General features: G+C 31.0%; 1 protein-coding gene and 1 pseudogene across 1 annotated transcript; both read right to left on the reverse strand.

Annotated features, from left to right (window-relative positions):
- Window positions 1-3,002: 3,002 nt before the first annotated feature.
- Window positions 3,003-4,357, reverse strand: LOC114761644 (protein EXORDIUM-like 3). The gene is given in 2 exon segments (XM_028951096.1): window positions 3,003-3,328; window positions 3,331-4,357. Coding segments are annotated over 2 exon segments (1,059 nt in total). The 5' UTR covers window positions 4,310-4,357; the 3' UTR covers window positions 3,003-3,248.
- Window positions 4,358-20,260: 15,903 nt separating this feature from the next.
- LOC114761556 (protein TPLATE-like) lies at window positions 20,261-22,945 on the reverse strand (annotated as a pseudogene).
- Between the last annotated feature and the right edge of the window lie 141 nt (window positions 22,946-23,086).

A 23,086-nucleotide genomic window follows, 5' to 3' on the forward strand; every position in this document is an offset into this window, starting at 1 on the left:
TATGTGCTCACACAGATTCAATTGACTGTTTGTATTAGTGTATTAAATCATGTGGACTTTTATTAGGTAAAAAATGAATGAATTTCAATGTTTAAAATAGTAGACATTGTTTCTAAATTTACCATTCACAATGCATATGGGTAATGCAATTTGTATTGTTTTTTTAAAACCTCTGTTAATTATATATTGACTATTTTTATTTTTATCTCTTCATCCTACTTTTTTAATTTTTGAATTTGACTTATGATTTTTTTATGTGAACTTTTGTTCAATCAAGATATGGGTCAATAGATGGCCAAAAAAAAACAGTGTTCAATAAAAAGTTACCATTGAAAAACCCCTTCCTGTGTAAGAAATCCTGTTTAAACATTTTCTAGATCTCATGTATTACACAAAAACAAATCTAGTTTTGAGATGGACATTGAATTTAATTATAATTTTAAAATGCTTAAGCCAAAATATTATAATCCTATTAAATTCCTTTGAATGAATGATCCTATTAAATTCCTTGAATAATTTCATTAATTTAATGGAGTATAATAATCTTGAAATCGCTCTTTTATTAATATATCAATACGGTATGAGTCTTATAATTTAGCACTTTTGCTATCTAAATTGTTGAGTTCACAAAATTTTGCAGAGAAAATTATAAATAATATGATATATATTAACCAGATATAATACGTATTTCGTAAGTTATAAATACACGAACCTACAATATACTCTTTCTGGCTCTTATTGTAGAGCATATTTTAGAATAACTTTATGATCTTGAGACCTCTTTTAAGCATAGTCATTGACGCTGCCTGAGAAAACTTGCCGTTTATAATATTTGACTTGGCAACATTATACGTGTTTGGGGCAAAAAACTGAGAGAGAGAGATTTATTAATCACTCTTCTGGTCCCTTTTTATAAGAAATATCTCTCTCATAGTAGTGTTCATAAACGTAAGAAACAAAACCTCATCGTTTAAAATTTTAAACTTTTTTTTTTTTTTACTTTTATCCCATTAAATAAATGTATGTGACTTGTTCTCTCTTTGCAATAAATTTTTACTAATTATTTCTCATATATTATCTTCAAAAACAAGAAAAATATGAATATATCTTATACAATTATTGTTTTTTTACTAAATTTTCGAACATTTTGAATATCATAATTTTGATAATTATTTTTTGTAATAAAGTACGGAGGGGGTACTCATACTTTTTAATTTTAGTCCTATTACTATCTCTGGTTCTAATTATAAGAGCTAATTGACTAATTTGAAGAGATCAAAGAAGTAAGTTGAGTTAATTATTTGTTCTAAATAGTTATTGTCTATCCTAAAATATCCTTACTAATCAAATATATTGGTTATAACTACTATTGTTAGAAGGACTGCTTTGAAAAAAAAAGTATAAATATGAGAAACAAAGTGGATTGAAATCTTATATTTAAAACTAAAATAAAAATCAAATAAAATTTTATATTAAATACAAGAGGGAGTATAAATTACCAAGAGCAGAATTTAATTCCGATTTAGTGCTTTTATATGATTTATTATTGAATGCCGTGTTTTCTGTCTCCTTTCCTCATTCATTCATGTTCTTTAATAGTGGCAAAATTGAAAAAAAATATTTAGTTTTAATATAGATTTAATGAGTTAATTTTTTTTTAACTTCCAATAAGATGATTGAAAAGTGATTGATAATAACAATCACTTTATCAAAATATGGGGAGAATAAAAAGTGCGTAATGTGAACTCCAAAGAAGGCTAAACATTTTTCAAAATTATTACTTTGATGCTTACTTTTTATTTTTTCCAAAACAAAAATTTCAAAGTTTCAAATAATCGCCGCCAAACCAAACACACTTTTTATGTAATATAGACAAGCTTCGGTGAGTGCACTGATTCTTTATGTCTCGAAGTCGAAACCCTTCACAGTCGCGGACGCCCATCACCTAAACATGGGGCCCACAAGCTTTGTTTGCTTCTCGCGCGTGTCGTTCACTCTCTTCTCAAGAGCGTGCTCGACCTCGAAATAACGTGCCATTTACTGTTTTGCATTTCCGCCGTTCTACTCCTCTCAAAGAATTAAGACAAATATACCTAATATTATTTATTTCTATTTAATTCCATTATTATTATCACCTACTTTCTCACATGACCACTCCTTCAGTATATTTATATATGGCCAAAGTAATGTACGTCACAAATAATTTTAAATAAATTTTTATAAGTAGAAAAATTCATATTAAAAATTGTGAATTTTTCCCCCCAATGAAAATAATTCAGATACCCATCATATTCATAGAGTCCAACACGCAATTTATGATTAAGTAAAATTCAGTTAAATTTTATAGAGAATGCTTTATTATTACTAAATTTATTTAATTTTCACAACATTATATCTGTTTTGGCATTGGATCACATTAAGTTTGGCTTGGTGAAAAGGCCCTTGTATTATCAATTATGATAGATTAAAATATACCCTATTTTTCAGTATTATTTCAATGACAAAAGTTTCTGCTTTTTTTTGGATTAAACTACAAATTTAATTTGAAAATTTTTATGCCAAAAGTGTTTTTTGGCACAAATTGTTCAATAAGTCTAAAATGGTACCATTAAAAAAATGTTTGGAATAAATTTGTATCTTAAAATACTTCTAAGTGCCTAATATTTCCAAGTGAAAATTTTGACACAAATTGCATCTTAATCCTACTTTTTTTTTTAACAAAAGTTTCTCATTATATATATTATTTATTAATGGAAAAATTTGCAGTATTAAAATTGTTTTTTCAAATTGTGTTTATTCAGCATAAATTCTTCCGAGGTACAAGTGACTTGGGGTACGCAATCAGTAAGTAACTCAATTTCTATGGATAACTAAAATTTATATAAAAAAATAAGATTAACTTAAATAAATCATTTCAAACATTTAATTTAATTTACTTTTTTATAAGTACTAATCAGCCCCTGGAATTAAGTACTATTAACTATTCAATAAAACCAAAAAGGAAAAGCATATAGCCATATATAGTTATATTTATATAAAAAATAAGATTACATTATTTGCATTAATTAACAAACATAACTGCCTTAGCTAAGCCATGTCCATGCCTTGACAAACTTCCCACGAAAAAGCACACAAACAAAATTAACCCAACAAGAATTTAAAAGAAAAACAAAAAAAACCAGAGAGATAGAGAGAAATATCTCATCATCATCTTCTTCATATTTTCTCACTCTCACAGGCTCACTTTCTCAGTGATCAAGCGCATTAGGTCCAGTACAGTAATTCAATATATGGTTCCATACCCACTGAACCAAGAACCGCCGTCTGATCCATTCATGTTATACGTGGCACCATCCTGTGCATCCATTACCTGTCCCGTGTACGACCCTCCACCTCCGGTACCGTATATCCCCTCACACAGATCGGCGATCTCCACAGGGAAACTCGGGTCCTGACCGGCGTACCAGGCGTTCGCCAACGGGTTGGTCGCCAGCTCCGCCATTTCGTGTGCTATCACACTTATCATTCCGTCGACTCCGACATCGCCATTCGGAGATTTGAACGGCTTCCGGTTGGGGATGAACGCCGGAACGGCGAATGGGTAAGCGCACTGACCTGGACAGAGCTTGGCGGAGTTTCCGACCCAAGCGTAGGGAAGCGTGTAGCCGACGAGAGACGGGAAGGTGAAATAGTGGAACCCACAGACTGATGTGCAGAAATCTTGAACGTACACGTCCTCGGACGTGAGCAAGAGGTAGAGGCCGCTTCTGGGGTTAATGGGTAAGGGTTTGGTTCTCGCGGTTATGGCGGATTTGATCACTGACTGGATTGAAAGGCGCGTGAGGGACTTCCCGTGGGAGTAGAACCGGTCGTTCTTCTCCTCGCCGAGCCGGACAGATTTCGAAATGTTAGAGCCGGTTTGGTCGGTGTAGAGCTGTACGGTCCGCCACCATCCAGCGATGGAGGGGCTCTTGGAACGTGCGGCAGAGATTGAGTTAATAAACTCACGGATGATCTTCTTCTGGTTTCTCTCCCACCGGCCGTACCAGATGGTGTGGACAGTGATGTTGGAGGTGAGAACTGGTCCCATGTGGTACTTAAGCTTGACGAACTCCGATGAGCCTTCGTACTTCTTGGAGTCGCCGTAGGTGTAGTCGGAGAGGTTGAATCTGTTGTTGCGGGGGGGATTCCAGGGCCTCCATCCGGCAACGAGGGTAGTGGTGGTGGTGAGGGAGAGAAGGAGGATAAGGGAGAGAATCGCCGCGGACGGTGGCGCCGGAAGGCGAGGGAGGATAGAGGATTGGCACATTTTGGGTTTGGAAGGAGAAGGGTGTGGGGTTGAGAAGAGCCGAGTGAGCTCCCGACTATGGCGAAGTAAAAGGGACCAGGATATCCTCTTTTATATTCAACACAAAACCCTTCGCCTGTTCCAATTTTTTGAAATTTTAAAAAGCACGCACCGGCCAGTCGTGCTCAAAACATAACATCAAAAACCTTTATTTTTTTAAATTTTTTTTACTCTAAATAATTGACTTAATTGCAATCAAGTTCTATAAAACTATTAGAGTATCGGACTCCACTTAATAAAATAAGATGAAACAGCGGTATGCAAATTTTTTTAATTAGTATTTATGTATGTATGTAAATATTGTAATTGTTGTTAGAGAAAATTATAATAAAATTTTAAGAAGAGAATACGATTACGAAAAAGTCTCATGACAACAAATAAACAACATGTCATGTATCTTAGCTTCTTCTAAATTAAAAGGAAAAAAAGACGAGTAGGCTTTATACTAAATAACCGTCTAAAATTTTTTATCTTAACATTAGTTCTATTTTTATTTTCATAATTTTTATCTAATTATTTTCAAATTTTATGTATTTTTCATTATTATGTTATTTTATAAAAAATATACATGAGTAGTAACAATATTTTTGAATGTTTGTGTATTATTACTATCTCTAATTTTTAATAGATAATAAAAAAAATTAGTTAAATTAATTATTTATAATTTTGTCTTTTATAAAATATAGCTATCAATTATGTGTATTCAGATTACTTCTTTATAAAAATTTATTAATACGTGCAATCACTATAAAAATTACTTAAAGGTAAAATAGATGAATATTGAAAATAAAATAAATAAGGTTCTAATATTTAAAACCAGATTAAATATTCAATTAATCTTTATATTAAAAATCAGAAATAGTAATATTTTTGTTTTCAATTTTTGTGAATAACCCCTTATAATAGTCGTTTTGTAATACAAATGACATAAAAATAACACAGAATTATTACTAACAAAATGGATAGTTTTAAATTATAATTTTTATGAATTTAATACCATCTCTATTATTTAATATAAAAAATAATTAACTAATTTAAATAAATTTAAAAATTATTTAAATTAATTAATTATAATAAATATCAACTTGATTTTTCTAAACCATTATTTTTTTTTATCACGACTATAATTAGATAAAAACCCATTAATATACACAATCAAGATGAATATTTTGGAGAATGCATTATAAATTTAAGAGACAAACTTGATTGAGATTTTATATTTAAAATATAATCCTAACCTTGATTAATTTTTATATTAAACACTGAAAGTAGTACTGTCTCTGATTTTAACTATAAGACCAATTTTATAATACAGTTTACATTATAAAATGAGTCTTATATTTATGGCTAGAGGAGTATTATGTTTCATATAAGAATTTTATTTAAAAAAGATAATTTTTACATCAAGCTTTAAAATGTGGCTTAGTTTCATAGTCTATGCATGTGGCATTTCAAGCTATACTAGCTCTTGTTCTTAATATAAGAGCAAGTTGACTAATTTGAATAAATTAAAGAAGTTTGTTAAATTTGTTATTTGTAATAGATAAGTGTTATATTTTTTCATAATACCTTTGCTAATCATGTGTTTTAGTTAAAACTATCATTTGATTAAACATTTAACACATGTAACTACTACAATGACTACTTTGAAAACATGGATAAAAATGGAGGAACAAAATGAATTGAGGTCTTGAATTTTGGATAAAATTGAATAATAAACTAACTTTTATATTAAGAATAAAAAATACATTTCAAATTTTATGAACTAAAATCAAAGTGAGGTCAAATTTTAATAATTAAAAGTTGTGTTAACTTGATATTAAATATTATCTCTGGTATTAAATATAAGATCTATTTTGTAGTACAAATTACACTATAAAGTAGAGTTTATATTAAAAATTAGAGGTAGTATTAACATATAATAACTGATATTTTCAAAATTATTCTTAATTAAATAAGTGCACATTCTAATTCAATAGTTTGGCTACATAAAAAAAGTTTTTCCTTCAAGTATTAAGATAAAAAATAAAGTGTAAAAGCAGCCTATGTCTTTGGAATGATGGTTCATGAGCACTTCATTTTTATTCATAACAATCTTTACTTTTTCTTTCAAAAGCAAAAAGAAATGTTGCAAACATCATTTTGTACAGTAAATAATTTCATAATCACTAGTATAAAAAATCCTAAGTAAACAAATCAGTGACATGTTAAGACTAGTTATATATTCAAAATACTGTACAATGAGCGTAAATTGGTAAGAAATGTTAGTATATAAAACATAAAGCTTATATAATTAGTTATGAAATGGGTTAATACTATTTTGAGTCCATCAAATTTAATTTCATTTTGTTTCTAATCCCTAAAATTTGAAATTTGTGACTTTACTCCTAACATTTGATTTCATTTTTATCTGTCTAAAGATTTTTTATCCTTAAAATAGTGTCTTGGGATCTTGAAACAAGATTTTATGGACAAAAACCGTTGACTTCAAATTGCAAGATTTAAAATCAAAATGATATCAAATTTTAGAGACTAAAAATATTATTAATATTTCTCATATTTATAGAATGTGACTTATTGTAGATTTAGTGGAAAATGGGGTTCATGAATATAATTTCAATCAACTGATCCCAAATTCATAATTTTTTTGAACAAAAAACCTAATTCGTACTTAGATACAATGATGTCATAAAATATATAAACCCATCAGAATTTTGACGCCATATTAAAAAAATCATTTTATTTCAAAAAATTATACAAAATTAAGATTTTTTCTGGGCTTGAAAAATAAAATTACCATACGAAAATTGCATAATTTATTACCAGTTATAGAATATATTTTTATTAAAACAATTAATTTTTATAATTTATTATAAAACGAAATTCCATAAGACATATTCATAATTAAGAATAATTCGATTTAAGTTTTTTATCCAATATTCCATATTGTTTAAGAATCTTTTCATTTTTATTAGGAAATTGGTAGTTATATTAAGGAAATAATTTTTATACATGATTAAATTATATATATACACATTTATTAGAAATAATTTTTATTTTGATTGAAAGTTCATACTTCATAGCATTTCAGTTAATTTAAAAATTTAAATTTTATTTGGATTATTTTTATTATGAATATATATTAGGGTTGATGTGCAAATTTACTCTAAAAGTTTCAGCTCAAAAAAAAACTCTAAAAGTTTAAAATCCTAACAATATTAATAAAAACTAACGCTTGATCATTAATATTTTTAATGTTAAGAATAAGATTAATAACGATTTCTGTTATGAATAAAAAAGAAATAGAGAAGAATCATACAAAGGAAGAAAGGATTGATAAAGAGAGTCTTTGTCATTCCATTCAAGAGTACATAATACATTATACATGGCCTCTATTTATAGGCACAGTTTTACATCTTTGATAGAATCTACAGGTTACATGATAATATGAGATAATTGTAGGATATAGAGATAATGAGAGATATTAGAGATTATAGGAGATAAAGGGAGATATATGGACATCCACAAAGATATTATTATATTCATAACACTCCCTCTTGGATGTCCAATATATATGAATGTGCCTCGTTAAAAAACTTCAACTAGGAAAAACCCTATGGGATAAAAACCTAGCGAAAGAAAAAGAGTACATCATTCATTGATATGCTATGCAATGCTGCCTCATTAAAAACCTTGCTAGGAAAACCCAGTGGGACAAAACCATAGACAGGGAAAAAAGAGTACAGCGTGTATCAACTCCCCCTCTTGACAACATCAGTTGACATCTTGGAGCCTGCAAAGTCTAATATAACGAACAACCTTTCCAAATATTATAATTAGATAAAAACGTCAAATATGAATTTCATAATCTTCTAAACATTATGAGGCGAATAGTCCTTTTATAGTTTACCCACATGTGGATCATGCTGTGATATCTTAACATGAGAATCAAACAAAAATACTTTATTTACATAGCCAGTAAAATTAGTTGTGGGTACTTTTAGATATCCACGGTATCCTTTAAATGAAAAATATTCTTAATTTCACTCCATCGTCTTTATATTAGCGACAAACTATATCATGCTAACTAGCAATTGATATATTGAGTTATGTGTGGCTAGATAGATACATATGTGCTCTAGTGACACTAAAGCATGGTACTTTTGGACCAAGTATTTGTTCATTACCTTCTAGAGGTCTAAATCGATCTTTAATCCATATCTAAAGATCTTGCAACTACCGAAACACATAATGGATGTTACTTATCCGCATAATGGATGTGATTTATCCATATGTATTCTTTTTAAAGCTTTTATTTCAAACTTTTTCTTTAAGTAATTTGCAGTTTTTGAAAACTCATCAGGAGTTGTGATACTATCATTATAAATAGTATCGATAACAGACTCATTTTGAATCTTTTCATAAACAGACAAGTTGGAATAAGTTTACAACATTCCTTCAGTTGATATTAACCACATGTGTCTTATATAGAGACTTACTTCAATGATGTTCTTGAGAACATAATTGTATGCTTCTAGAAACTTAAATCCTTCAAGAATTTTCATACATTATGATCCATATCTATTCATGTATTGGATCGTTTATATTTATACAAGAATTTGAATCCTGTTAGGATTATAGTTTTGATGATAACAAAGTCAGAATATCAAGGTTAAGTATTTTGATCGATCAACTGATCGATCAATCGTTTATCGCTAAGGTTTCAGATAAATGATCAAGTGTAAATCAGGTCTATAGTAGGCTTTTGGATCGAAGAACTATTCGATGAACAATTAATCGATAAAGTGATCGATTATCGCTAACGTAAAAATCACATAAGAGTATGGTTAATTATCGATAAACTGATCGATAATATCAGGTAAACAATCGAGTTACTGATAAGAGAACCAAATATGAAGTGTACTTATCGATCAAGTTATCGATAAATCAGTCATCAATAACGACTTCGATAAAAGGTAACACAATCTACTTGTTCTGCACATTAATTCTATTACCAATTTATCGATCATATTTCCGATCATTTGTTTATCGATTACGTGTTCGAACTTTATGCTCTAACTCTCTGAATGCAGGTGATCAAATTCACTGATGGATCGATAACCTTATTGATCATAAAATTATCGATCACATGATCGATAATCAATGTCTTTATCTACTCTTATTCAGTTTTTCCTCAACTAAATTATCGATAACATTATCGATAAATTTAACTTGTTTGCTTAAATAAGTTTTCACATAACATGATCGATAAAGAGACTAAGGATTGATTTATTCGCATTAAGTTATGGTGAACTATTTTTCGATCAAGTAATCGATCACTGGTTTTTCGATAATATGATCGATCATTCAATTTCTTAGAACTCATGTTTTCACAAAACGTGATCGATAATCTTTTCCTTTATCTTACAGGATTAAACTTCTTTCTTCTCTTTATCGATCACTTGTTCGAATGATCATTAATCGATCATCTGTTCGATCATTTCAGATAGCTGTGTCCTTCATTGAATATATACATAACCATGTTTTATCGATAACATTATCCATCATACATTTATCGATAAGATGTTCGATCATCAATGACTGAAGCTTCATTTCAATAACATTTGAATTATCGATAATCTGTTCGATCAAACATGTGTTCGATCACTTGTTCGATCATGGAACGATTTCCTCTTTCTATGATAATTCTTAGAGTCAATGATCCAACACTTGATCGATAATATTGGTGATCTAATTCGAAAAGTCTTCATTCTGTTTATCGATAACTTGATCTATCATCAAGTAATCGATCATCTTTTCGATCAAACTAAACCAGAATGACTTTCTGTTCTTCTTACTGATAAATGGTTTCGTCACAAATCTTTGAATGATAAATTTGTTTTCTTTCTGTGTTTAAGATTAAAGCACTCACCACAAAACTCTCATTTGTTCAAAGCTTAAAATATGCAGATCAATGAAAACGAGTGCAACGGCTCTTCAACGGGATTACGTAGACTGCGACCTACAGTGTCAGAAGCTCAGACGCATTAATGGCGGAGCCATTGAAACCAGCGAAACACGCAAACGAAGTCACAACGGCTAGAAGCTCTTCCGTCTAACGGCTACTTAACGATATCAACTATAAAAGGCGCGAAGAAGCATTAATGAAGTGATTGAATACCGGAACTACCACCTGCGATTATTTAGTCACGCATTCAATACTCTGTTTTCACGTTACTACCGAGCATCAGTGTTTATCATTAAATTCACTCTGTAAGAGAGCCAATTACTACTCTTATTAAAACTTGAGTGACACTCAAGAGTGTGGACTCTTGAGAGGGGTTGTATCCTTACGGGAGTAAGGGGGAGTGATTGAGCGATTCAATTACTATACCGAGGCACCAAGAGCCCTGTCGATCTTGGAAGATAGTGAAATACCCAGAGGTGTTCTGGGGACTGGAAGTAGGTCACGTGGTTTAGACCGAACCAGTATAAATCTTGTGTCTCCTCTCTGCGGTTAAAATTCTCCATACTCTGACTCTTTGTTTTTATTCAATACTTACACGCTTTTGATTATAATTTTTTGTAACTCACCCAATTCACCCCCCTCTTGGGTGAGATTGTTTCTAACAAATCCTTTTGGGATTCACATATAATTTCACTACATAGTGGGTCACTGTATTTTTAGACGCATATGAGATTTTATCAAACTGCCAAATTGATAATATACATAAAAATTTTAATTCACCATAAGATTCTTTTTCTCTTTTCTTGTACAAATACCCCTTACACTTCAGGTGTTTGGGTTAGAGATACACAAATCTCCTGTTATAATGTTGCGTCTTTTCTTTTCTGTTGGCCAATCATTTTTCTATCTATATCTCATAACAGATTTATATATAAGATCCTCACTTGATCATGTGATATCATCAATCAAATTATTGTCGACAATTTTATTCCTTTGTCGGTCCCATTTTCTTTTATGACATAATATATCGAGATCTCTTTATTGCTTTCAGACACTTGAACCTCTTCAAGGGTCAAAGAGTTATGTCTTAATCTCTTTTGCAATTCATGCCTCCTTAGTCTGATCATCATTATCATTTGCTCCTTTTTCTTTTCTTTTGGAACCGATCATAATATCATGCTTTTAGCATGTCTTCAAGAATATGAGCATTTTTAGCCGGAATATAAGAATTAAAAATTCTCATTTGGGTCAGTAATTGCATCTGGCAGACATTAGTAATGTTTTACAAATGCAATACTTCATAAACTTCTAGTTCATACTACTATATTTGAGGATCTACATTTGATAGTGAAAGTACATTCTATGTGTTCTCTTTTCCAGCTATATATTTTCTCCCCCTCATATTGGGAATATGCAATGTAGGTCTCCCAAATCCATAAATCTCTTTTAGAAACATTATTTTGTTTCATTTAGAGACAAACAAGAATAAGGAGGTTCTTATCCAACATTGATCCCAACTTACTTTTAATATCCACCTATGTCTATTATTACGATGGAATAATAAATATTGCATATTCTAAGATGAAAAATGTCTAACTCCTGACCAAAAGCCAAATATAATGGGAGAATTTACAATACATTGTTGGCTTGATGCATTTATGTGCAAAAATATATAAAATCAATCATCCCAACACTCAAGTAGGAATTATGTTCTCATAAACTCTGATTTAGCTACTTATGGAGGCTTTTACTAAGTATATAATTATCAGCAACGTGAGGAACAATCACTAGCAATCTCAACAAGAATCGTATTGATTTCATAATCAAAAACTTATGTACTTAATGTAATTATCTGAACATATTTGCAAACTTCAGGTTGCAAGTTGATCATAAACACCTGTGACCATTTTATAGATGCATCTTTCACTTATAGAGTATTACTTTGGTCTACATGGTGTCTAAATGGGCCCATATATAAATCTGATACATTATAAATCTGTACGGATCCGATTTTGAGCATAGCTAGTGATGTTCTCTATGAGAACAAACAACACATAAAAATTCTTGAATCACATATCATTTTAAAGAATCTTCTGGTTCTTTAATAAATGACAATGCACATTTTTTTATAATATTTTGCATCATTATGATCCGGGATGATCTGACCGGTCATGCCAAACTATGAATGCATAAACTTCTGGTTTATTGTAAAATCATTCTCAATTATTGGTAAACTTCTTGTTACCATGTTATGTTATTTATTTTTCTCCTTAATATTCCATAAAGAATATGTTATCAATTATAGATTTTATCTTCAGGATAATAAATAATGATATAGCTCTTCTAGAGCATTAGTTTTTATCTTTTACCCAAATGGTAGAAACCTGTGCACTCATGGAAGGTTGAGCTCTACTGGCTCTTCTGGAGCTTTTTTCAAAAGGAACATGAGATATAAGGAATGAAATTAATATTAATAATAACAAATTCCACCTAACATGATTCACACTTGTATTTCAACAATCTCCCCCTCAAGTGTGAATCATATAAATATATTTTTCTTATTTCTGTATTTCAAATACAGTGAATAATATATAGTAAGCTAATAACATATCTTTAACTTGGAAATCCAAATGCTTCCTGATTCATATATAATAATAGATTTAAATCCAATTGAGCTATCACCTTAAGACCCTATAATAAGTAAATATTCTCATATAAATGTTTGTGGGTTATAATTTTTCATTATCAATTCCTTTTCTGCCCACAAAAAAAAGGGGGGGACTACATTAGTTATTCAAGAACTATATCGATGTTGTTACTAGTTCTTCAGGAACTATATCAACATTTTGTTATTAGTTCTTCTGAAACTATATCAATATTTTGTTATTAGTCCTTCTGGAACTATATCAATTTTTTGATTACATATAGTTCTTCAAAAAAAAAAATGCTCTATATAGTTCTTCAGGAACTAAAATATATTATTATATCACTATATGGTATATTTCACTTTTGTTATACTTTTTTTTTTCAAAATATGAAGTTTTTTTTTGAACAAAATATATATTTTCTCGATATTTCGTTATTCAAAAACTTTATTTCTTTGTATATATTATGTAATGCTTCAAAACTTATTCATAAATTTATAAATTTAACAAAAAAAATATATAAGGACAAAAATCAAACTGTATAGTTAGGAAGATTTAAACCATAAGCCTTCAGGACTATTTATAAGTTATTAATCTTCAAGACTCTATATTGAAAATTATATATATTTTTAAAGATCATTTGTGTCACTTAATATTTAAACCATGAGCCTTCAGGGCTTTAAAAACATCATAAGTTATTATTTTCATGTTATTCAATAACATAAATGTAATGGCTGCTGGCCATTTACTAATAAGAAAATTATAATATTAATAAATGTCAAATTGAATGTCAAAAATATATGAGAACAAGATAAAAATAGAACTTGAATTTCAAATTAATTAAATGTAACATGAAATAAAAAGAACAAATAAACTCTTTTATCAATACATCCTTCACTATATAGTCATTAGTTTTCTGGGCTACATTATTTATAATTCTAATTATCATAATTTTTTTTTATAAACAAACCATATAATGATCCTTCTCATAATTAAAACTGGCTTCATGCCATTTAATAAAGAAAATAAAGATACATGGCATCTAGCTATTTAGTTTCAAAATAAACAAAAAAAATTAAAGATATATGGTTGCTGACCATAAGATAAAACTTTGATGTTATATGGCTTCAGGCCAATTAATAAAATAACAAAATTAAATATTTATGACTTCTAGTTATAAGATAGAAAATCAAAATTATATGAATGTGAACTATTTAATAAGATAAAAGAAAATTTAAATATATATAAATGGCTTCTGGCTATAAAATAGAAAATTCAACATGACATATATAAATAAAGAGAAATTAAATATATATGGCTTCTGGTTATAAAATAGAAAATACAAATTATATCACTTGTAGCCTTTTAATGAGATAAAAAAAAATTCAAATATCTATGGCTTATGGCCGTAAGATAAAAAATCAAATTTATATGGCAACTAGCCATTTGATAAGATAAAACAATTTGTCCATCGCCATCGGATTGCACTTGCAGGCAACTTTGAAAACATATTTTGTGGCGGGCAAATTTTGTAACATAATTAATACAAATCAGAAATACTTAAAAAGTGGAAATGTACAACGTATTGGTATCGTAGCAGTATCACCTTTTTATTAAAAGTAGGAAGCAGGAACGTGTGGACAGAAGATTGCAGATTAAGATTAAGATTAAGATTAAGATTAAGATTAATTAATAATCTTGCCTTAATCAGGAAAAAAATAGGAATAATTTTATTTAAATTGATGATTTTCAGATTTTATGATTTGCGGTGAAAGGGAGCATTGATTTGCGGGTAATGGAGGACAGTTAGACTGATTCCAAAAGGGGAGGTGGGAGAGAGAGGGAGTGGGACCCACTGAGTCAGAGAGAGAGCGCGAGGGGGCATCCTTCCTTCTCATCATCATTATAATCATCATCATGTTGCTTGTCAGCTTGTCTCTCCCTCACTCCCTGCCTCATCCTCGATTTTGCTGCCATCATTCCCCGCCAAAAACATCCCACAGGGGCACTCTCGTCATTTCATTAGTTTTAATCAGTGAGTGAACAATAATTTGAAAATAGATTTGTAGCTAACTTTTCAATCATAATTTATAGAATACGAAGTAAGTATATAAAATTTTTTTTATCTTTATTTGTGTAAAATGTGTTTATAAGTGCTTTTAAACTTTATCTCAGATAGACAGATGATATCTCAATTTATTTTGTTTGTAAATTTATACTACATCCTATTCTAATTATAAGATCTTATTTGTACACTACAAACAAGGTTTTATAATTAGGACTGGAAGTAGTAATTTTCTTCTTAAAGTCATTTCTATGGTGATTTTCTGTATTAAGGGGCTTTCATGAAAAGATAGTTTTAATAATAATCAACGTAACTAATTTTTTAAAATTAATTATCTAGTTTTTATCTTAAGAATTAGATATAGTATGTCGTATTATCGACTACACTCATTAGCAGCTTGCCATTTTTGTGATTGAACTAGAGTAATTTTTAGAAAACCAAACATGTTTTAGACCTGATGAAGAAAAGGTTAGAAAATTCAAAACATACATAATAAGTGATCCTCTCAATAAGCCTAATGTATTCTCAAATCATTTGTGGTTATATGATACTCCTCCGGTCCTAATTATAAGACCCAATTGACTTATTTGAGGAGATTAAGAAAGTAAGTTAAGTTGGTTATTTATAATAAATAAGTGTTGTCATTCTTAAAATATCCTTGCTAATTAAGTATATTGGCTAAAACTATCATTATTAGAAGGATTATCTTGGAAAAAAATGCATAAATATAAGAGACAAAATGGATTGGGGTCTTATAATTAGGACCAAATAAAAAGTCAAATGAGGTCTTATAATAAGGACCGAAGGAGTACTATTTAATTGAAAGTTTTGCACATTGTGTATTATTATGCTTATAATTAAACTTATTATAGTGTGGCAAAAAAAAAAAAAAAACTTGTTATAGATTTCTTTATATATATGTTGACCTGGATTTCTTTATTTTACATGCAAATTATATGCATATAATCGTTTATTATGTTATTTGATCTATGATTTGGTTACAAGTGGGATTACAAATCGCAACCTCCAATCCCATTTACATTAAAAAAAAAAAAAAGCTCACATTCTACTAGATTATAAGTTTATTAGTGAAGTTTGTCCAACTTTTTTAAAAGCATTGTTTTTTTTTGTCATAGTAGTTCTATAACTATTTATGCCAAAAAAATTCTATAACTAATAATGTGCTTCAGTAAAGCTGTAAAAAGGGACCGAATTCCCCTGCCCTTCAACTAATAATGGAGGGTGAAACTTATTAGACGGGATAGTTTACGTTATAGCTTTTAGTGTATAATAATTATTTATCTTTATATATATAAAATATAATCATGAACATAATAATTTTTTATATTTTTAATTATATGGAACATTTTAAATTTTGATACTGAAGTTTTATACATTTAAAATTTTTGGCTTTTTCATATATTTTACATGTTTTAATGCCTCTTTTTTTTTTTACATACACTTTTTATGTTCTTGATAAATTACGAATGTGGACACTGTTCAAGGCGCACTATTGGTAATAAATATACTCTTTTTTATTATTCAATAAATAATTTTTAAAAAAATAATTAATATATTTAATTTAAAATTACTCAAAAAATGTAACATCCGTTTATTTGAGAGAGAAAAAGGGGAGACCACCCTTCGTCCGTGGGTTTAGCTAGTGAAAGGGTTGAACACTCTCACCAAAAGGAGGGGGTTTAAACCTGAGGAGTGCCACTTTGTTGTGGCTCCAGTCGCGGCACTAGGAGAGGCATCTTCGAAACCAAAGCCTCAGCTCGTAACATGTTGTGATCCCCACGTGGAGTTGGAAATTGTTCAGTACGTGAAGCGGGCCGACTTACTGAATAATGGGCCGACCTTGGGGCCCAAATTCCCACACTTGCAGGGCCACGTGGAGGACATGGGCCCCATGTTAATACCATGGTAATCTGGGATGTCGTTTTCCAATTTCCACTCTGCGAGATTTGATTGGTTCCTATATTACGCTTTATCAGCGAGGGCTTACAACAACTCAATAGCAACGGACAATATCTGCAATTTCAGAAAAAAACCATCATATTTGTAATGTTAAATCTCAAATATTAAAATATATTAAAATTTTATTACCAAATCTGATTCAGGATTTAACAATTTCAAATTTTTTTTTTGTGAGATTCTCTTAATTTGTAATATATTGTACTTATTAATAAAATTTAGGAAAAGAATTCTTTTTCGTAGCAAACATCATTACAGCAATACCAACAACATCTATAATAAATGGGGTTATATGGTGTTTTGAAGAGTATAATATTGCTTCCTGTCCTTGATATCATACTCAATTCACTAATTTAGAAATAAAAGCTACATAAGTTATTTTAAAGAATTTATGTTTATTATATTTTCTTAAATTAATTTGTCTAACCTACAAATTGATATATAATTTAATGATATACACAAATTTCAGAGAAATCATGTACATATCCTATAATTAAATAATTTATTTGACTTTTTTAATTTTTTCAAATTAGTTAATGGGGTTTTATATTAATAACCAAGAGTAGTATTATTTCATTTTATCATAAGTATAAGAGTAAGCATAAGAGTTTGGTTTAGTACTTAGGATAAAACTTTAATTTATATTGCCTCCTAAATTTAATTTTTCCCTAATATCTCTTTATAGGCTAGATATATTAAGATGATTTTTAGTTCCAAAGCCAAAGATCGTAGTTCTTGAATAAGAAATTGAAAAGATTTTGGAGCATTCTCGGGTTTAGCTATTATTCCTCTAATGATCGTAGTCCCAAGTACTTCTTGGCAAGCTCTAATATGATCCGATTTGTAAGGAAGCATTTCTTGTGAACTATGAACAACACCAAATCTCCATTTCTCCTACTTGTTCTCCCTCTTGCATGGCCCTTTCTCTAAGGGATTGTTACCGAGCAAGCACATAATGTCCATTGGAGAGAGTAATTTCCAATGAAAATTATTAAAAATAGCATTTCAATAAAAGCAACACATATTTTTATAAATAATTAACTTAAACTAATTATTTTTGACAAAAAAAACTTAATGTTCTTAATTTCTGCAATTTAATTATCTATCTCTTATATTTAGTATTATACTTTACTAGAGAAAAGAAGTTTTTGTAAATGACCGAGACTTGTCATAGAACTTTTATATATATATATATGATATTTTAATTAAAAAAGATATTTTAAAAAAATCAATACACAACTTTATAAATAATTAATTTAATTAATTTTCTTAATTCTTGCAATTTAAATGATCTATTTTGTATATCTAAGACTTTAAATTACAAGAAAAATGAATTTCTTTTCTTGTAAACAACTGAGACCTGTAAAAAGTTTTGTAGACTAATGATAACTTGCTATAACTAATTTAACCGCTTGCTATAAATTATAGCTTTGTAGACATGCTATATACAAGTTTTAATATTTTAATACTAGTACAAGTAATATATAAAATAGTAGTAAAAAAGTTTTCTCGTTAGTTTTCATAAAATAATGAATACAACTAAAACAATATTGATAAGCTAAAAAGAATTTATGTCTTCTAAGCGGGAGCCATTGTGTTCGTATTTTAATAAAGCAACGAAAAAAAAAAAATCAGAGTCCAAAAATTCATGCATAATTTTTTTTATCTAAACTTGATAATTAATTATGAAATTATAATATAAAACATGAAATATTTATTTTGTCCACATAAACATCATATCTTCTAGTTTTGAACGAACTAAAATGGTTCCTCTAGCTAACCCAAGTCATGGTGTATCCCCGAAGTCTCTGCAATCTTCTCAGCCTTGCTCCAATCACAGTACTCATATACTCTCTCCGATCAGTTGACTAATTTGAAGAGATTAAATAAGTTATTAAATTATTTACTTATAACATATGTTACATGATTTCTCTTTAATTCACAATGCACAAATGGTTAGGCGTAAGCGACGTTGGGCATTATTGCTTTGCTCTAAAGCTCTTCGCCTTGGGTTTAATGGTCTCCCTTGTAGGGGTGGTGCCGGAGGACATTATCAAGCAAGCTCTTGTAGTACCGGCATTGGTTATGTTGATGGACGTTATAATGGAGGAGTTAGTCTGCCACGCAATCGTGCACAATTTGAAGCTGCTGAGAATGGATGGGTCCAATCCGAAATAATTTTTTCTCCGTGATTTTGCGAGCCTTCTGCCAAAAAAGCTCGCACCAATGCAATATAATGCGTCAAGCTGGTGATTGCTACAGAATGGGTAATGTTGTAGCAATCGAAGATTTATTTATGCCACTCATTGCTAAGCTTCGTTTTTTGGTTTGTGGTCTGCTCATGGCAAGCTGGTTTGCACTTTACTGCGTCTGTTCTAGCCAGCCAATCTCTTCATCTTTGGCTTGGTTTCACGCCTGATATATGAGAGGCTCCAAGTTTCAAGTCCTGATGTATATTTCTGGATGTATTTCAACAGTCTCAGAGGCGTCGATGTGGTGAGGGATTGGGATGCCTTATTGGCTTGTAGCGGCGTTTCTTTTTAGGGATATGCCTGCAATTATATTTGCATAATGTTTCCCCAAATGTTGGAGCTTGCAGAGTGGTTATGCTTGGAGAGAGGACATAGGAAGAAGGGAGAAATGTGCACTTTGGGCTGTCCCAATTCACTGGCAAGACTCCAGGCAATTTGGGTGAGTTGGGTCTCTAGAATTTACTAGGATCAAGGATACCTTCCAGACTTGGTGAAAATTTACAGAAATATTTATAAATAACCCACTAATAAGATCGTCGTATTATAATGAATTTTTCAAGTTGTTTACTTGATAGGCCCATTGTCTTATATGTACTGTCGTTTTACATAATAAAATTGTCTTGTTATTAAAAAAAAAAAAAGAGATATATAATTTGCACGTATGTATATGAAAATAAAGCTTAAAATGCATCCGATACCTCAAATTGTTTTTCCGCTAATATCTAATATCTTAAACTAATTCTTAAACTAATTTTTAATACATCTAACATTTTAAAATATTTTTTTAATAGTGCTTAGTATCCTAAAATAATTTTTTAATATAATATTGATCTTAAATATATATTTTTGTAACAGTGAACACCCTAACTTGGGATAACGTGCTATTAAAAAAATATCACTGAATGCATAAAAAATTATTTTAAGGTATTAGATGCCATTAGAAAAATACTTTAAAAAGACAGTCTTACCAGAAAAAATATTTCAACCTGTTAAATGCTTAACCCATAAGAAAATACAAGCAAAAAATGATTCATATATCTCGATAACTTTTCACATACAATAAAATGGAATACAATACAAACGTACAAAGCTCCTTCCTCAAGAAATGGAAAGGAAAAACAACAGAGACAAAACTGGAGAGCAAACTTTGATCAGATTCTAAGTTCCTCAAATTGGTACACAAGAATACAAAGAATATACCCAAACCAAACCTTGCCGCTAGTGACGGTTAGTTGACTTCAGTGCTCCTATCTTTACAGAGTACATGCCACTCCTGAAGCACAGCTGCTTGAAGAGCTCGATGCTCAGCCTCCTCAGCTGTTAATTTTGATAGTGTTGAAGGGCCCTTTGTTTTTTCATCTTTATCACCCTCCTTTTCTTTCTTCTTGTCTTTATCTTCTTCATCTTCACTATCTTCCTCGTCGTCTTTGTCTGATTTTGGAGACTTTGGAGGCGGTTGAGCTGCCTTCAGCAAGGCTATCCTTTCCATTGAAACCCGGAGCCTCTCGGCAGCGGCTATTTTCACTTCATCTTCTGGCATATACTCTACACCGCCATCAGTAAGGTCATCAAGCCAGCCCTGGAGATCAGACCCAATCTCCTTGGTGATTGATGCGTCAGATGCTCGAACCACAAACTTGCACAACATGGTTGTTGTCTCATCACCCAAGTCCACATTTCTACTCACTTCACTGGCACCAAAAATCATCATGCCCAAGAAGCCACCATGCCATGTTTTTGCCGCATAACACAACTGTTACAGCAGGCGGGAAAAGATTCAATAAATTATTTTGCTAAAGCTTCTTTTGCATTAGGTATGTTGTTGCTGTTTCGAAAGGAATTAGAACTGAAGTCAAAAATAAATTCAGATCCTTGTTAGGTTGCATACCAACCCGGCAGGCAGTTTACAGACAACATAATTTAATGGAAATATTAGCAAGGCGCAAATACTAACCTGAAACCCTGCCACGGTGCGGATAATATGTGAACAAACTTTGTGGAATGGCTTGGAAGACAAAGATTTCAATCCACTTAAGAAAGGAGAAGCTCCATACTGCTGGGCTGCAGTGGCCTTGAAGCCACTTCCTTCATAGGTATATGTACCAGTGTATTCTACTACAGCTGGCAAACTGGGCCACAACCGGAAATATTCGACAGGTGAGATTTGATGTGGCAAAAGAAGCTCAGTCAATGGAATCTTGTAAGGTTGACATCTCAGGATCACAGGCTCCCCTAATTCGGGCCTTAAGCTTCTCTTCTGTCTGATGATTTGAGGATCTTCTTCAGCATAGTCACCTTCATAGTCTCCAACAGCACCACTTCCATAGAAGGGGTAGTACAAGACTTGAGTCCAGAGGGCACACCTTTCAAAGTGGGAAACACCAACTGTCACGCTGCAGAGTACTGGATCCTGGGGATCGCAGGACATTGTCAAGAACATGGATGGAGATGCTATGAGAAACGATTTCTTAAACACAGATATCTCAGGAAACATTGGAAACATCAGTATTTTTAATAATAGAAGAAAGAAAGTACATATTTTTTCAAGGTTAAAAATCCTCAAACAAGAAAGTATGCATAAAATCTCAAGAAGGGCGTATAAAAGTAGTCAGTGCGGAAGAGCTGTCCATAGTCCTTGCATTTCAGGAAAAAAGACTCCTTAAGAAAGACAACACAATGTAACGAAGGACACATAAGAAAAAGGAGAAAGAATAACACAGAAGAAGCGCATCCAAAAAGAGCAACATCTGACAAAGGTAAAAGCACCCATAGAATGCACTTTAGCAGAGAAGAAGAAACCTGGGAAACAAGATTACGCAACTGCCGAACTGCTTGGGAAGAACCATCCATATAATATAGGGCACCAGTTAATCCCACCCGAACATCCACTCGGTCTAGCTCAAGCTCAGTTAAATTTAAGATCTGAAAAATTTGTATTCATAGTCAATGGGAAATGCTGAAATAGGTAGTAGTATTACAGCAGTTTGATAAAAGTTTGCCACCAAAATAAACCTCTATTCACAATCCAGTCTGAGAGAGAGCACCTTCAGTAAGACCTATTCCTTTCCAAATTGATCACAAAGGCAGATTTATATGTCGCATTGAAAATTAACATTAGCCTACTTTTAGGGTATTCAATAACCAATATCATCAGCAACAACCGCATGTTAAAATATAGTGGTCAATTGATCCTTCCGCTCTTTTATTTTAATGATTTTTCATTTGACTACATTCATAGGCAAAACGCAATTTCCACTAGCAAATATTGCCACAATAATAGTCCATGACAATATCCTGCTTGAATTATTGGAATAATCCATAACCTAAAACACAATAGCTGAATTCTCGAATAACTAATTGTGAGAGAACAAGTCAAGAAGGCCCTCACCTTTAAATGCAGACTGATACGCCCATCAGCAGGATCAGCCAAATGATAACCTTCAACATAACAGGATCACTACTACCACTCAAAGTGATTGCAGTAGGAGGCACTTTCAGTAAGGTAGAATCAATCCCTTTTGTGAGCAAGAGGGTTAGTTCACTAGGGTCAGGCCTCCAGAGTTCCAAAATAGCCTTATGAACCAATCCTTCCAGTTTTCTATCCTGAGCAGCAGATGATTCATAAAACTGAACGGTTAATTTGTGGTGGCTAAATGGTAATCCCCTCTAGCTGCAGTAACTCCTGCCCACCTGAAAAGGAAGCATAATTACAGGTTATCAACTAATGAATTAAATTTATTACATGACAAAAATCAACATCACAAACAAGGGGTAAATACCAAAGGAATAGGCTAACATCAATTTTATTCAGCCAACAGCAATGAAAGTTTT

Source organism: Neltuma alba, unplaced genomic scaffold, assembly GCF_004799145.2.
Source record: "Neltuma alba isolate B1F8T4 unplaced genomic scaffold, ASM479914v2 tig00000243_pilon, whole genome shotgun sequence".
NCBI lineage: Eukaryota > Viridiplantae > Streptophyta > Magnoliopsida > Fabales > Fabaceae > Neltuma > Neltuma alba.